This window comes from Callithrix jacchus, chromosome 8, assembly GCF_049354715.1.
Source record: "Callithrix jacchus isolate 240 chromosome 8, calJac240_pri, whole genome shotgun sequence".
Classification (NCBI taxonomy): domain Eukaryota; kingdom Metazoa; phylum Chordata; class Mammalia; order Primates; family Cebidae; genus Callithrix; species Callithrix jacchus.
Genome location: NC_133509.1, coordinates 19,504,215 through 19,520,624, shown reverse-complemented (window position 1 = coordinate 19,520,624; position 16,410 = coordinate 19,504,215). Strand labels below are relative to the sequence as shown.

The following is a 16,410-nucleotide window of genomic DNA, read 5'->3' as shown; positions in this document are numbered from 1 at the left end:
GAGGCTAAGCGGGGAGAACTGCTTGAGGCTAGGAGTTCAAGACCAGCCTGGGCAACATAGTAAGATTCTGTCTCCACAAAAAAATTAAGGAATTAGACAGGTATGGTGGCACATGCCTGTAATCCCAGCTACTCAGTGGGGCTGAGGTAGGAAGATCACATGAACCTAAGAGGTCAAGGCTGCAGTGAGCCTCTATTTCGGGGGGGGGGGAGAAGACAGATAATAACAAGTGTTGGTGAGGATGTAGAAAAATTGGAGCCTTCATACACTATCAATGGAAATGTAAAATGATATAGCAACTTCGGAAACAATCAGGTAGTTCCTCAAAATATTAAACACAGAGTAACTATAGGACCCAGCAATTCTTATCCTAGGTATATACTCTAAAGAAATTAAAACGAATATCCATACAAAAAGTTGTACACAAGTGTTCATTTTTTTTCTTTTCTTTTTTTTTAATGACAGGGTTTCACCATGTTGGTCAGGCTGGTCTTGAACTCCCAACCTCAGGTGATCCGCCCACCTTGGCCTCCAGAGTACTTGGATTACACCACGCCTGGCTCCACAAGTGTTCATTATAGCATTACTCATAACAGCCAAAAAATGAAAACAATCCAGATGTCCATCAACTGATGAAAAAATACTTTTCCCATATAATTTCCATAAATCAAATATTATTAAGCCATTAAAGGCAACACACCCACCCGGGAGGACACTCACTGCACTCCAGCCTGGGTGACAGAGCGGGAACTCCATCTTGAAAAAAAAAACAAGGCCAGGCGCGGTGGCTCACGTGGTCAAGAGATCAAGACCATCCTGGTCAACGAGGTGAAACCATGTCTCTACTAAAAATACAAAAATTAGCTGGGCATGGTGACGTGCACCTGTAGTCCCAGCTACTTGGGAGGCTGAGGCAGGAGAATTGCTTGAACCCAGAAGGCGGAGGTTGCGGTGAGCCGAGATCGTGCCATTGCACTCCAGTCTGGGTAACAACAGCGAAACTCCGTCTCAAAAAAAAAGAAAAAAACAAATCCAGTAGATTTCTCATGTAGTACCACACTGGTACACGTGTGGGTTTGCCCCTTTATAGAAAGGTACCACAATTTTATTTACAGTCTACTACGAATGAACCTTTACACTGCCTTTTTTTTCTCCCCTACTACTGCATTAACTATATAAACATCTTTGTGATGTTTATCAAATTATACATGCTACAATATGGACAAACATTGTTTTCAGGGTTCTTGTCTTATCACTTGCATAGTGAAATTTCTTATAAAAGAGTGAAAATAAGCCGGTCACAAAAGATCACATACTGTTTGATTCTTTTATACAAAAAGTCCAGAATATGTACATCCATTGACAAAAAAAAAAAAAAAAAAAAAAAAACAGACGAGCAGTTACCTTAGGAGCTAGTGGACTTGAGAGGAATTAGGGGGTAAATTAAAAAGGGTATGGAGTTAGCTGGGTATGGTGGCTCACGCTTGTAATTCCATCACTTTGTAAGGCTGAGGCGGGCAGATCACAAGGTCAGGAATTCAAGACCAGTCTGGCCAACATAGTGAAATCCCGTCTCTACTAAAAATACAAAAAATTAGTTGGGCATGGTGGTACACACCTGTAGTCCCAACTACTCAGCAGGAGGCTGAGGCAGTAGAATTGTTTGAAATGCGGAGGGGGAGGTTGCAGTGAGCTGAGATTGAACCACTGCACTCCAGCCTGGTGACAGTGTGAGGCTCCATCACAGGAAAAAAAAAAAAGGGTATGGACTTTCTCCTGAAGGGGTTTATAAAAATGTTTTTAAAATTGTGGTGATGGTGCATAACTGTGAATATACTAAAAACCACTTTAAATAGGTGAACTGAGTAGTATATAAATTATATCTCAATAAACCCTTTATGAAAAGATTTATTTAGAATAGCTAAGAACAATAGTAACACTTTGTTCATTAGATGATCTGGAGGATTATGTCTTTTAAAAAGATTCAAATAATGGTTACCTTATTTTAAATAACATTTCGCAATAATTTACTACTAAATTATTTTTAATTGAATAAGTTATATAGGGTTATGGTTAAAAACAATTTTTAACACTACAAGTTCAGAGTTAATTTGGCTCACGCCTGTAATCCCAGTACTACGGGAGGCCGAGGTGGGCGGATCACTTGAGGACAGGAGTTCAAGGCTGGCCTGGCCAACATAGCGAAACCCTGTCTCTACTAAAAATACAAAAATTAGCCAGGTATGGTGGTGAAACGGGTGTATCACTTGAGGTCAGGAGTTCAAGACCAGCCTGGACAACATGGAAAAACCCCATCGCTACTATAAATACAAAAATTAGCCAGATGTGGTTGCACCTGTAGTAGCAGCTACTTGGGGGGCTGAGGAGGGAGAACTGATTGAACCCAGGAGGCGGAGGTTGCAGAGATTGCACCACTGCACTCCAGTCTGTGTGACAGAGACTCCGTCTCAAAAAAAAAAAGAAAAGAAAAATAGGCCTCCCTCGCTCCCAACCTTGTTGTTATTTCCTCTACCCAGAGGCAACTGCTATTCCAATTTCTTATATATTCTTCCAGAGGTGTTCTGATGTATGTGTACACACACACACACACACACACACACACACACACACACACACAGAGAGAGAGAGAGAGAGAGAGAGTAATAGTACCACCCATTCTCTTCTGTACCTTGTTTTGTTTAAAAAAAAAAAAAAAAAATCCAATGGCCAGGCACGGTGGCTCAAGCCTGTAATCCCAGCACTTTGGGAGGCCAAGGCGGGTGGATCACGAGGTCAAGAGATCGAGACCATCCTGGTCAAAATGGTGAAACCCCATCTCTACTAAAGATACAAAAAATTAGCTGGGCATGGTGGCGCGTGCCTGTAATCCCAGCTACTCAGGAAGCTGAGGCAGGAGAATTGCCTGAACCTAGGAGGCGGAGGTTGTGGTGAGCTGAGATCGCGCCATTGCACTCCAGCCTGGGTAATAAAAGCAAAACTCCGTTTCAAAAAAAAAAAAAAAATCCAGTAGCTGTGGTGGCTCAGGCCTGTAATCCTGGCAATTTGGAAGGCCAATGTGGGCAAATCATTTGAAGTCAAGAGTTTGAGACAAGCCTGGCCAACAAGGTGAAACCCTGCATCTACTAAAATTACATAAAATTAGCTGGGCACAATGGCAGATGCCTGTCATCCCAGCTACTCAGGAGGCTGAGACAGAAGAATCCCTTCAACTCGGGAGGCAGAGGTTGCAGTGAACCGAGATTGTGTCATTGTACTCCAGCCTGGTGCCTGGTGACAGAGTAGGACTCTGTCTCAAAAAAAAAAAAAAAAAAAAAAAAAAAAATCCAATATCTCATGTGTGGGTTTACACTCCAGCCTGGCGCCTGGCGACAAAGTGAGACTGCCTCCAAAAAAAAAAAAAAAAAAAAAATCCAATAGATTTCTGATGTGGTACCACACTGGTACATATGTGGGTTTGTCCCTTTATAGAAAGGTACTACAACTTTATTTACAGTCTATTAATGAACCTTTACATTGCCTTTTTTCCCCTACCACACTACTACACTGACTATATAAACATCTTTGTGATCTTAAGAATCTATCTTAAGACAAATCTGTAGAAGTGACATTATAATAAACATACTTTTATAATCTAATAGCTATCACCAGGCTCCCCTGCAAAGAAATTGTCATCATTTATACTGTGCAAGAGTACTTGGTTTCTCATGCCCGTGACAATGTAGTATATTATCCAACTCCTTGATCTTTGCCAATCTAATAGGTGAAAAATGCACTAACTTCATTAGTTTTTATTTGAATTTCTTTTATTATGAAGTTTGAATATTTCAAAAAAGATTCTACATTGTTTTCTTTTTCTGTATACTCTCTTCATATATTTTGCCGACTTTGCCTGTGGGTTTTTTACTTATTTATGGGGACTTTTTACTTATTTAGGAAATTATTCATTTATAAGTAGGGGAAATCTTTTCTCCCACTTTCAATTCTTAGTGTTTATATTTTGCTGCCATACAAAAGCTCTTTATACATACACGGTGAAACTTACCACTATTTAAACTTATGGTTTGTGAATTCATTAACTTTGATTTATGAAGCTAGGCAGGAAGTTTCTATTCCATAGGGCTACCAAGTTCCTCCAACACCATGTATCAAATAATCCACCTTATTTGAAATGCCTCCTCTATAATACACTAAATTCTCCTCATGCATATTTGACTCTATCCTGTTCCACTGCTCTGCCTATTCTTGTATCTAGTAGGACTAGTCCTGTCAATCTAATCTTCTTTTCCGATAGTTTCCTATTTCTTTTACCTCAAATATTCAAGTCATCCTATTATCTTTTTTATTTTTTCCTGAGACGAAGTCTCACTCTGTCGCCAGGCGCCAGGCTGAAGTGCAATGGCGAGACCGCAACTCACTGCAACCTCCGCCTCCTGAGTTGAAGCAATTCTCCTGCCTCAGCTTCCTGCGTAGCTCAAACTACAGGCACGCACAAGCACATCAAGCTAATTTTTGTATTTTTTAGTAGAGATGGGGTTTCACCATGTCTCTACTAAAAAAGGATGGTCTCAATCTTTGACCTTGTGATAGTCTGTCTCAGCCTCCCAAAGTGCTGGGATTACAGGCATGAGCCACCATGCCTGGCTCCACCTATTATCTTATTATTTGAAGTTTTCTTCGTAGCAATCTTTCACATTTCTTATCAAATTTATTCCTAGCTCTTTTATTCTTTTTGCAGCTCTTATAAAGTGTATCTTAAAATTCCCTTAGACTTTTCATTTAGCCATTATGTGACAAGTACTTATAAAATTTCTGATGTTATTTCTGATATTAGATACACATATCTGGTTAGAATAGAAATTCTATATAAGGCATATCAGCTATATTTTCTAAATGCATAGACAAAGGAATGAAAAGAAATGTATGAGAGGGCTGGGCGCAGTGGCTATGCCTGTAATCCCAGAGGTTTGGGAGGCTGAGGTGGGCAGATCACGAGGTCAGGAGTTCAAGACCAGCATGGCCAACATGGTGAAACCCCGTCTCTACTAAAAATACAAAAATTAGCTCAGCCTGGCACGCCTGTAATCCCAGCTACTCGGGAAGCTGAAGCTGGTTAATCACTTGAACCCAGGAGATGGAGGTTGCAGTGAGTCAAGATTGAGCCACTGCACTCCAGCATGAGCAACAGTGAGACTCTGTCTCATTAACCAAAAAAAAAAAAAAAAAAAAAGAAGTGTATCAGAGCCCTGCAACTAGTTTTACTGAAAGAATGACATGTGAAATGTACAGCAAGCTTAAAGGGTCTATTATCATTACTCCCCATCAGAGAAGGAGATTTGGCACTAACTTGTTACATCACTAATGGTGACTTTGACTTTTAAGGCTATTAAAGGAAGGGGTATTCTGTTAAAAAAAAAAAAAAAAAAAAACAAATACAGTAAAGACTTCAGCAACTCCAAAATGTTTTATTCAAAACTTAAAAACATATACATATGCTTATATGCTTCATTCTTTTTTCAAGTAAGAATCCTTAAGAGAGATCAATGTTCACAATGGTTACTAAGTGATCACTTTAAGACTCAACCTTTGTGACTTCTACTCTAGAGCTCATTTTAAGATAAAAAGATAGAAGATAAAAAGAGGTTTGTTTATAGTTCATAAATGTAACTATTGGGTATTCGCACTCATGTGTGAGATGTGCCTCTCATCTTTGTTACAACTTCAGCACATAGATAAAAGCTTTTTATTCTTTAAAAATTTCTTTTAAAATAGCTTTTCTAATTAGATAATAAGATTAAACAAGTTAGAAATAAATCATACACATACCTAAAGATAAAGAAAAAAAAAAGAATCCAAAAAACAAAACACCAATTTGTGGTCTAAAGATACACATCCTGTCTATCTAGCTTCCCTTTCCCTCTTCCTCCTCTGATATATTCGTTCCCTCATAACCTTGTGCTCACCTACATGGCTCCCGGGGCTTTCCCCTGTCCCAGGGGATCATATTCTCTATTCATTAAACTTATCCCTGTTTAAATCACAAACACATCTGATCAAAAGAGTACATGATAAATACATGACATATTACCTACAAAAGAAATTGACTTAAAGAAACTAAAAAATACACTCATGTCAAAGAGCAGTAAGAAAATTAAGAATAATTTTTCTTCTATAAGAAGTTGTCCATATAACCTCTCAAGTTGAAGCCCCTTTGTTTACAAAAATTGAGTAAATGGGTAGGGTGGGGTGGCTCACGCCTATAATCCCAGCACTTTGGGAGGCTAAGGCAGGCAAATCACAAGGTCAGGAATTCAAGAGCAGCCTGGCCAACATGGTGAAACCCTGTCTCTACTAAAAATACAAAAATTAGCTGGGCATGGTGGCGTGTGTCTATAATCTGAGCTACTCGGGAGGCTGAGGCAGGAGAACTGCTTGAACCAGGACCTGGGAGGCGGAGGCTGCAGTGATCTGAGATTGTGCCATTGCATTCCAGCCTGTGCAACACAGCAAGACTCTGTCTCAAAAAAAAAAAAAGGCAAAGGATCTAGAGATTAGTTCCCTTCTGCGTAGAATGATATGTGTTAAAAGGAAGATAGGATTGGACCTAGATATTTTCAAGCAGTGGTTCCAACAGCACCAAGATTCCAAAGAGGGGCTTCAGGGGTAAGGTACGGAAGGGTACACCACCCTTCCTCACAATTTCAGCTGCCTATATCTACTTCACATATCTTATTCTTAGAAAATAAAAATTATTTACTTCTTGAAAATGAGACACTGGCTGGGTGCGGTGGCTCACGCTTGTAATTCCAGCACTCTGGGAGGCCAAGGAAGGTGGATCACCTGAGGTCAGGAGTTCAAGACCAGCCTGGACAACGTGGTGAAACTTCATCTCTACTAAAAATACAAAAATTAGCCGGACGTGGTGGCAGGCACCTATAATCCCAGCTACTCAGGAGGGTGATGCAGGAGAATCTCTTGAAACTGGGAGGCAGAGGCTGCAATGAGCTGAGATTGTACCACTGCACTCTAGCCTGAGTGACAACACAAGACTCCATTTCAAAAAAAAAAACAACAGCAGCCAGGTGCAGTGCCTCAAGCCTGTAATCCCAGCACTTTGGGAGGCCGAGGCGGGTGGATCATGAGGTCAAGAGATCGAGACCATCCTGGTCAACATGGTGAAACCCCGTCTCTACTAAAAATATAAAAAATTAGCTGGGCATGGTGGTGCGTGCCTGTAATCCCAGCTACTCAGGAGGCTGAGGCAGGAGAATTGCTTGAACCCAGGAGGCGGAGGTTGCGGCGAGCCGAGATCGCGCCATTGCACTCCAGCCTGGGTAACAAGAGCGAAACTCCGTCTCAAAAAAAAAAAAAATTATCCATATTAGTCTAAAAATTATGAGAAAAGACATCCTAGTTTTGTGATGACACTTTTCAGAACACTTAGCAGTTTCCATAATGCTTTAACTTATTTGCCAACCCATGCTGTTCCTTTTGCTATCTTGTCCTATCACTTGCATGGTGAAATTTCTTGTAAAAGAGTATACATTTATTGCTTCCATTTCTTCTCCCACCTTCAAGTCAGTAACTCTTTAGCCCATGAAGTCTGGTTTCCCATCCCACCCCATTCCTTAAAATAATTTCATTTCAAATTGACTTTTTAAGACTTTTCTCTGAATCTTTTAGCACTGTTTACCATTCCCCAAATCCTGAAAGTACATTCTCTCTTCCTTGGGCTTCTGTATTGCGACATTTTCCTGGTTAGCCTAACAATCATGCCTTCAGATGTTAGTTCAGATTTCTGTGAATTTCTGTGGTAAGTCCTGCCTGATCAAAACCAAAAACTGGGTTAGGTATCCCTCCAACACATTCCTATCATACTGTATCTTTGTATTTGCCCTCTTCAAAGCACTTACCATTCTTTCTGAATATGCCATCTTACTACTTATCTACCCAACTAACCTGCAAATTATTTGAAGTTGAAATTATGTACTTATTCTCCTATGTTTCTTAGAATAGTGCCTAGTGTGTTCAATGAACAGTAGGTTCTCCATCATCAGTTACAAGTACAAAACAAACAAACTGTAAATCTTAAATCATGATTTTGAATTCTAGTTGAGACTATTAGACAATATCAAAAACAGTGAGAAGGTTATAATAAATATTTGTAAGCAGCTAGCTTTAGTACTCAACTGAGAGTTAAGATTAAAATTAAGAAGGAACTGGCTATGATACAGCAGGAGGAAAAACACCAAGAAGTAAAGAAACCTTTTATAACCTGGGACAAATTATTTAGGTCTCAGTATTACCTCACGGAAACATTTAAACTATAAGCACTATATAATGTCAACTGGCAAAGAGAATCTGTTAAAGACAATAAAATAGTCAAAACATGAATTTAATACGCTTTAACAGTAGTACTGATTTTTAATTGTGATTTAAGAGAAATGATACAATTCTCAGGCTGGAAGAAAATTAAAAGAATATCTTATTCAACTCACCAGAAAGAAAAAGGAAACGCTGGGCACGGTGGCTTATGCCTATAATCCCAGCATTCTGGGAGGCCAAGGTGGGTCGACCGCCTGAGGTCAGGAATTTAAGACAAGTCTGGCCAACATGGTAAAACCCTCGCCTCTACTAAAAATACAAAAATTAGCAGGCATGGTGGTAGGCACCTGTAGTCCCAGCTACTTGGGAAGCTGAAACAGAACAATCCCTTGAATTCGAGAAGCGGAGGTTGCAGTGAGCCAAGACTGCGCCATTGCACTCCAGCCTGGGCAACAAGAGCAAAACTCTTGTCTTGGGGTAAAAAAGAAAAGAAGGGCAGGGTGGGGAGGGGAAACTGGAGGAGCACAGTGGCTCACACCTATAATGCCAGCACTTTCAGAGTCCAGGTGGGTGGACTGCTTCAGCCCAGAGAAGTACAGACCAGCCTGGGCAACACAGTGAAATCCTATCTCTACAAAAAAAGCAGAAAAATCAGCCAGACATGGTGGCATGTGCCTGTGGTCCCAGCTACTTGGGAGGCTGAGGTGGAAGGATCGCTTGAGCCCAGGAGTTTGAGGCTGCAGTAATCACACCACTGCACACCAGCCCGGACAACAGAGAAAGACTGTCTCAAAATAAAGAAAAATCCAGTGAGATTAAATGGTTTAACTCCCCCTAAATTTCATGTCAGAGTTATGATCAGAACTTGAGAATTTTAAAATTTAGTGTACCACTTTACCTACTAAATAACTAATCATTCTATTTAAGATTACTTTTCTTTAAAAACTTTTCTCATCATTTGTATGTGAACAAATTAACTCCCCACAAATGGACCCTAGAGATACACATTTACAACTCTAAGATAAACAACAGAAATTCTTCAATATAAATATATTATTAGCCAGGCTTGATGGTGCACATTTATAGTTCCAGCTACTTGGGAGGCTGAGGGAGGAGGATCACTTGAGCCCAAGAGTTTGATGGATGCTGCAGTATACTATGATGTGCCTGTGAATAGCATAACACTCCAGCCTGGGTACCACAGTGAGATCCCATCAATCAATCATTAAAATAATGGTGTCAAAGACTTGGTATATAGTAATTATTAGAAAGAGCTACTTAACTATTAAAGCAGAGGATATGAACAAGATGGTTATAATTATCATAGAACTGTATCTTAGGTATCTTAAGACTTTTTTTTTTTTTTTGGAGACAGAGTCTCACTGTGTCAGCCAGACTGGAGTGCAGTGGCGCGATCTTGGCTCACTGCAACCTCCACCTCCTGGGTTCAAACGATTCTCCTGCTTCAGCCTCCCACATAGCTGGGACTATAGGCACCTGCCACCACAACTGGCTAATCATTTTTGTATTTTTAGTAGAAATGGGTTCTCACCAGTTGGCCAGGCTGGTCTTGAACTCCTGACCTAGTGATCCTCCCATCTTGCCACCCAAAGTGTTTGGATTACAGGCGTGAGCCACTGCGCCCAGACTTATGACATCTTAAGACTAAACTTCCTTAGTAAACACTCAAATAAATCATCAAGTTAGTAAATCATCTCAGTTCAATAAATTTTATTTTATATTTTGAAATGGACTCTCCTCTCTGCCGCCCAGGCTGGAGTGAAGTAGCACCATGTCAGCTCACTGCAATATCTGCCTTCCAGGCTCAAGCAGTTCTCATGTCTCAACCTCCCAAGCAGCATTACACCCAGCAAATGTTTTTTGTATTTTTAGTTGAGACAGGTTTTCGCCATCTTGGCCAAAACGGTCTCAAACTCCTGGCCTCAAGTGACCCACCTGCCTTGGCCTCCCAAAGTACTGGGATTATAGGCATGAGCCACTGAGCCTAGCTTCAGTTTAATAAATTTTTAGGAAGGGTATTTGTACTTAAGGGATTAACATCAGTGTTTTGGTTATCTTCCTATATCACTGGTTCAGCTCCTACTCTGTCCCCACATGCCACATTTAACAATCTCCATCTGAATGGATTTGTCTAAGTGAAAATCTTATGTTATGAAGAATTCTAAGAGTTCCCTAGCAAATAGTATTAAAGATATTTTATAAGTGCTTCTGGATATTAAAAAAAAACACTTAAAAGTTTCAATGTATTTTAATTTGGATGAGAAACAATTCTACTCACTGCCTACCTATTACACAATTCTCCCCATGGTGATAAAATAAACTACAGAAAGATTTACATCTATACTAACAACTTGGACAAGTTGATGCTTTAAAAAACAAATGGGGGCACCAAGCTCTTACTCTTTTTCTTCCTTTCCCCATTCTGAATATATTGATAAGTTATAGCTTAAAAGTTACTATTCCCAGACCCACAGATTTTCCTTTGTTTAAATAATGGAAGTTGATTTACTCTCTGAAATACAAAGTCAGCACTAGCCTTAAACTACCAGATACTCACCGAGTTAGGGTAGTTCAAGTAGCAGATCTGACAAGGCATATCCTGTGCTGATGACCTTGTATTCATCTGGCGAGTTCGAGACTTTTTACTTGGATTAATTACATGACACTCAGCAAAGAGCTTCTCCAGGTTTCCATCAAAGTACCTGCATTATTTAAATAGAAAGGGTAAGAGTCGGGCAATTGCGCACTATTAGAGCTCTCCAAAAAACCTGATTTTCTATAGGGAAAAGCAAGAAGCTTAATTTAAATAAAACAAGATAACCTTTGTACTCAGAGGAAATAAAAGCTATACAGTACAAATTATAGTAAATAAAGGGGTGTGTGTGTGTGTGTGTGTGTGTGGGCGTGTGTGTGTGTGTGTGGGCGTGTGTGTGTATACAGATATATATATATTGCAAGCAGAAAAAACTCAGTCTACTCTCATATATATGAGAGTGTGTGTGTGTATGTATATATATATATATGTCTACATACAATGAGTCAAGACTGGGTTATTGCTGCCTTTTTTTTAAAAAAAAGCTTTGTTTTTAAATAATTGAAATTAAACTATTAATATTTTAACAGTACTACAACTAAAACTTAAGGATTAAAGTAAGTTGTACTGTTGCTGGGGTACCTATGAAGAGTAGTATTTTACATGGCTAGGCTGTATTTTATATAAATGAATTAATTTTCTTAATAATTTTAATTAAAGCAATTTAAACACATTAGCTTTAGTAAAGCATTTATCTTACCTCACAAATCATCTTAAAAATGAAATTATTTATATATGTTTCCTTCTACGTAACAGACTTGTTTTCTATACATGCTTTTGAAATACTTTTAATTTACTGAGAAAGGAGAAGGAATAAAACAAAAAAGTATATCTTCAAACACTTTGTATCAAATAAATTACACCTTTGCTTTTCATAAAATATGTATCTAAATAGAGTAGTTCAACATCTAAGATATCAAGCATATAATATGCCAAATACTATCTAAAGTTTTAACTAAATAGCAAACCTCTTAACAGAAGTTTAAGTTTAAACCTCACAGTAGTGAGAAGCAGACCTCAAGAAAGGGGGGAAAAAAAGATAGTAGTACTTAGCACAATGTTTCCCATTAATTCAGATGACATGTGGTCCCTGGCCTCCTGAAATAGTTTACTATTCTAAAGGGAAAAGCAATAGATTCTATAAAATCAATATAACCAGCAAAAATATTAATGCACAATTTGGTCAATTAATTTTTGGCTTGTAAGTCCAGGTTTCAATAACTGTAATACTCTTTATACACAAACAGGAGATTTTCAGTTTTAAAAGTAATCAATACTTAGAAGAAATTTCCAGTATTTGTAATGAAGGTCTTGTTTAGGCTTTGTGTCAAAGGCTACTATATCTTACTGTGCCTCCAGAAAAATCATTCAGATGAGAACAAACCATATCACTTCTCCCAAGACTAATAAATATCTTTATAAATACTTTGACAATAACATATTTCAATGAAATACTCATTATCAATGGAAATGCAAACAGATTATAAAAAGGAGGACTATCAGAAAGTTAAAGTTATCAGGAACTCATACAAATAGAAAGTTAATGTCTCGGATGATTCAGATAATGAGAATATAGCTACAGCAGAAAATTAAATGCTTTCCTACAAATTCTATCTCTGAGAAAACATAGAGCAGGCAAGGGGGCTTATGCCTGTAATCTCAGCACTTTGGGAGGCCAAAGCAGATGGATCACTTGAAGTCAGGAGTTCAAGACCAGCCTGGCCAACACTGGGCGTGGTGGTGGGTGCCTGTAATCCCAGCTACTCGGGATGCTGAGGCATGAGAACCACTTGAAGCCAGGAGGCAAGGTTGTAGTGAGCTAAGAAAGTGTCACTGCACTCCAGCCAGGACGACAAAGCGAGACTCTCAAATTAAAAAACAAAAACAAAAAAACCCAAGTTTTACCTGAAAAGCTGAAAGCATAATAGACTAACACTAAATATAAATTCATAAACCAGCTAAACACCTTGTTTTATAAATGCTCGCAAGACAAGACAAACTTTTGTAATCCAAAATCTGACAACACTGAACTAATGACTCTCATTCTTTGGTTAACATTCTAGACAGCATTCTATGCATATACAGCCACACAGACATGTGTCCATAACTTCATATAAATAACACTCTAGTCCAGATTTATAACCAGCTTTCTTCACTAGATAATATTTAACAGATATGTTTGTCATTAAATGTACACATTTTTCATTTTTGCACAATATTACATTGTAGTTGTTTACTATAATATACCTAACCAATGTTATTTTCAGAAGGACATTTACATGTGCCACATATAAGCAATCCTAGATTATAATCTTGGCCCATCAGATGGGAAAAAATATCTAGACTTAACCATTCATTCATTCATTCATTCATTTATTCATTTATTTATTTATTTATTGGTGAAGGTGAATACTTATTCCTTATTAAATTCAGTTTGTAAAGAGGAAGAGTAAACCTTTGTTTCATGGGTTGCTTTCTTTCCCCAATTTCTTTCCTGTCTTTGAACCTTCTTTAATGGTGTTTAATTACCACTTTAAAATTTTTATGCAGGCACATTTATCATGCTACACCACTGTGATTTCTGCAGTTCATACCATACTTTAAAAGACCTCTACAGCCAAAGATATTTTTTAACAAAAATTTATTAATGATTTAGATCTCACCTTTAAATTGTTTCCATCAAAACTGTTGATTCACTTCGAATTTATATTTGCATAATAAGGAGTAAAGCTGAGATTCCATTTCATTGCAATCCAAAAATCTGGTAATTTATTGAAGGGTGTTTCATATATTGAAAACACTTTTTCCCACCTTTAGGTTTCAGCTTACCTCAGACTTCCTCAAATAAGTGATCTCTGACAGCTTCTCACTCTTACCCCTATTAGATAAGGTTCCCTTGAATTACATCCTGTTACTCTGTAGGCCTTTGCAGCACTTAAAACATTACTAACTGTAATTACTCTTTGTGTTTGCTCTGCTAGAATGTAAACCCCATGAGGACTACTGTATTATTCCTGGAGCTCTAATGTCTACGGGCATGTTATAAGCACTTAGTTTCTCCTTAAACAGTAGCTCACTACCTCACTCCAAGGATCTGTTTGTCATATACCAAAATTTCATATTTAGACAAGTTTATTCCTAGACTCTCCCTTCTAGTCCACTAACTTGCCTGCTCTTATAGTTGTTGATTCTCAATTATTTGACAAAGATCCTTTTATCATTCTTCTCTTATAGAATTTTCTTTTTTTTTTTTTTTTTTTTTGAGACGGAGTTTCGCTCTTGTTACCCAGGCTGGAGTGTGCAGTGGCGAGTTCTTGGCTCACCGCAACCTCTGCCTCCTGGGTTCAGGCAATTCTCCTGCCTAGCCTCCTGAGTAGCTGGGATTACAGGCATGCACCACCTTGCCCAGCTAATTTTTTGTATTTTTTTTTTTTTTTTAGTAGAGACGGGGTTTCACCATGTTGACCAGGATGGTCTCGATCTCTTGATCTCGTGATGCACCTGCCTCGGCCTCCCAAAGTGCTGGGATTACAGGTCTGCTATTCTTTCATATTTGTTTCTTCAAGTTAATGAAATAAGTATCATTGTTTACTTTTCAGGTAAGTATAATCATTGTTAAATTTTTTTTTAAATCCTGTTGGAACTTTTACTACAATTATATCAAGAATAAACTGACTGAAAGAACGGACTCTATAATATTGTCTTCCTAGCCAAGAACAAAGTATCTTTCAATTTACTTAACTCCAATGCCTATTCAGTTTCTCAATAGTTTTGTAACCTTTTTTCACTATGTGGATCTTGCACATCTTTCAGTAACTTTATTCTCAGGTATTTTAAGTTATTTTACTGTCAATCTGAATTCCTCTGCTTTAGATAGCATGAACTGGTGTTCGCAGCATTTTTTTAAATAGCGTATACTGACGTTTATAGCTTCAAAAAAAATAGAGTTAGGCTCTCATTACGTCGCCCAGGCTGGTGCGCAGCAGCTTTTCACAGGTGCAATAGCATAATACAGCCTTGAACTCTTGGGCTCAATGGATACCCCCGCCTCAGCTTCTTGAGTATCTGGGACTACAGGTGCACACCACTACACATGTCTTGGAGTTTATAGCTTTTTGATCCATTCTAGAAGCCACCAAATGAACTTTCAAATACTGCTAAATATCTGAAATAAAATATGAGTGGGAAGCTAAGAATCCACTCATATTCTTGGGGGCAGTAGGCCTAGAAATCTTTTTCTTTTATCAAAGTTTCATGTATTTGTTCTGATCTGTATTTATTACATGGTCTGTTTACTTCTACTCCACAAGGATTATTTGGAAATTACTAAAATCTAATTTAGTTTTACTAGGAATTGCCTATGTAATTAACACGTAAATGCATTTCTTAATTTATGAATCTGAAATAATACATCAATCACCCCTATGATTTTGGCTGGAAGTTCCTAAAGCTCTTCCCAGTTGATTAAAATTTTATATAATTTTTTCCACTAAGTACATTGTTTTTATATTATGTAGCCTTTCTTTCAAAAATGATAACTGCTTTTTGTTTCATAAACTTGATCACTTCCAATTACTTAGACATAATTCTAATGTTTAAATGTATTCGAATGCTTACTTTGGCCAAAATCCTTTCCCTCCTCAGTATTCATATAGAGACAGTGTTCTATTTTCTTGTTACCTGTTGTTACTGAGGAATTCTGTGGCCAAAATAATTTTCTGATTTTATTCTTTATTCTGGAACTTTAGTGGTTCCACTAGGCTTTATTCTAAGCATTAAACTTTATCTTTTGAACTGTCATTTGAATATCAATTACCTCAAGATCCTTTAGTTGTTAAGTGTGTGCTTTATCTGCATTCAGTTTCTTAATTTGTCCTACATGTCTACTATTTGCTACTAACTTCTTTGTCCTTTTCCTGTCTTCCAGACCTATTTTCTGTAATACCTGCTCTATTTCTTTCTGCTATCAATGTGGTTTCAAATTCTACAAGACCATTATTTATCCTTTCATTTTTTTGGTCGGTTTCCTTTTCACCGTTATCAGTTTACCTTTGATCTCTCATCTCAGAGTCTATGTTTAATTTCCTTAAAGCTGATTTCTTCTAATTATGATTGTTTTATTTAACACTATTATGCCTGGATCGTAGTCCAGGCATAGAATAGGCTGGATTCTTGCTACCCACACTGTTTACCTGGGTACTATCTGGAAGTTCCAGTTTGCTGACTTCTATGTAAACCATTGCTTCTGAAAATCAGACCAAAATAAAAAGGAACTGACTATATGTGAAGCACTGCAGTTGAGGCATCTTGTTTATGAGCTAACCAAACACTACTCTGCTTGACTGACTTAAAACAACTGCAAAGCTTATCCTAGGACTGTGCTTCTCTCCTTCCCTGTAACCCTGTCCATCCTTTTCCGGAAATTGTATTGATCAAAATAAAAACAAAGCAGC

General features: G+C 38.1%; 1 protein-coding gene and 1 pseudogene across 2 annotated transcripts in view; one reads left to right on the top strand and one right to left on the bottom strand.

Moving 5' to 3' along the window:
- The window catches only part of ARIH1 (ariadne RBR E3 ubiquitin protein ligase 1), a 122,503-nt gene that overhangs the window by 44,767 nt on the left and 61,326 nt on the right, over positions 1–16,410 (bottom strand). For both annotated transcript variants that reach the window (XM_078333578.1, XM_035259139.3), the window contains one exon: positions 10,922–11,066. In XM_078333578.1, coding sequence (XP_078189704.1) covers positions 10,922–11,066 — 145 coding nt within the window. The remainder of the gene's footprint in view (positions 1–10,921; positions 11,067–16,410) is intronic.
- On the top strand, positions 5,661–5,753 carry LOC118145441 (small nucleolar RNA U13; annotated as a pseudogene).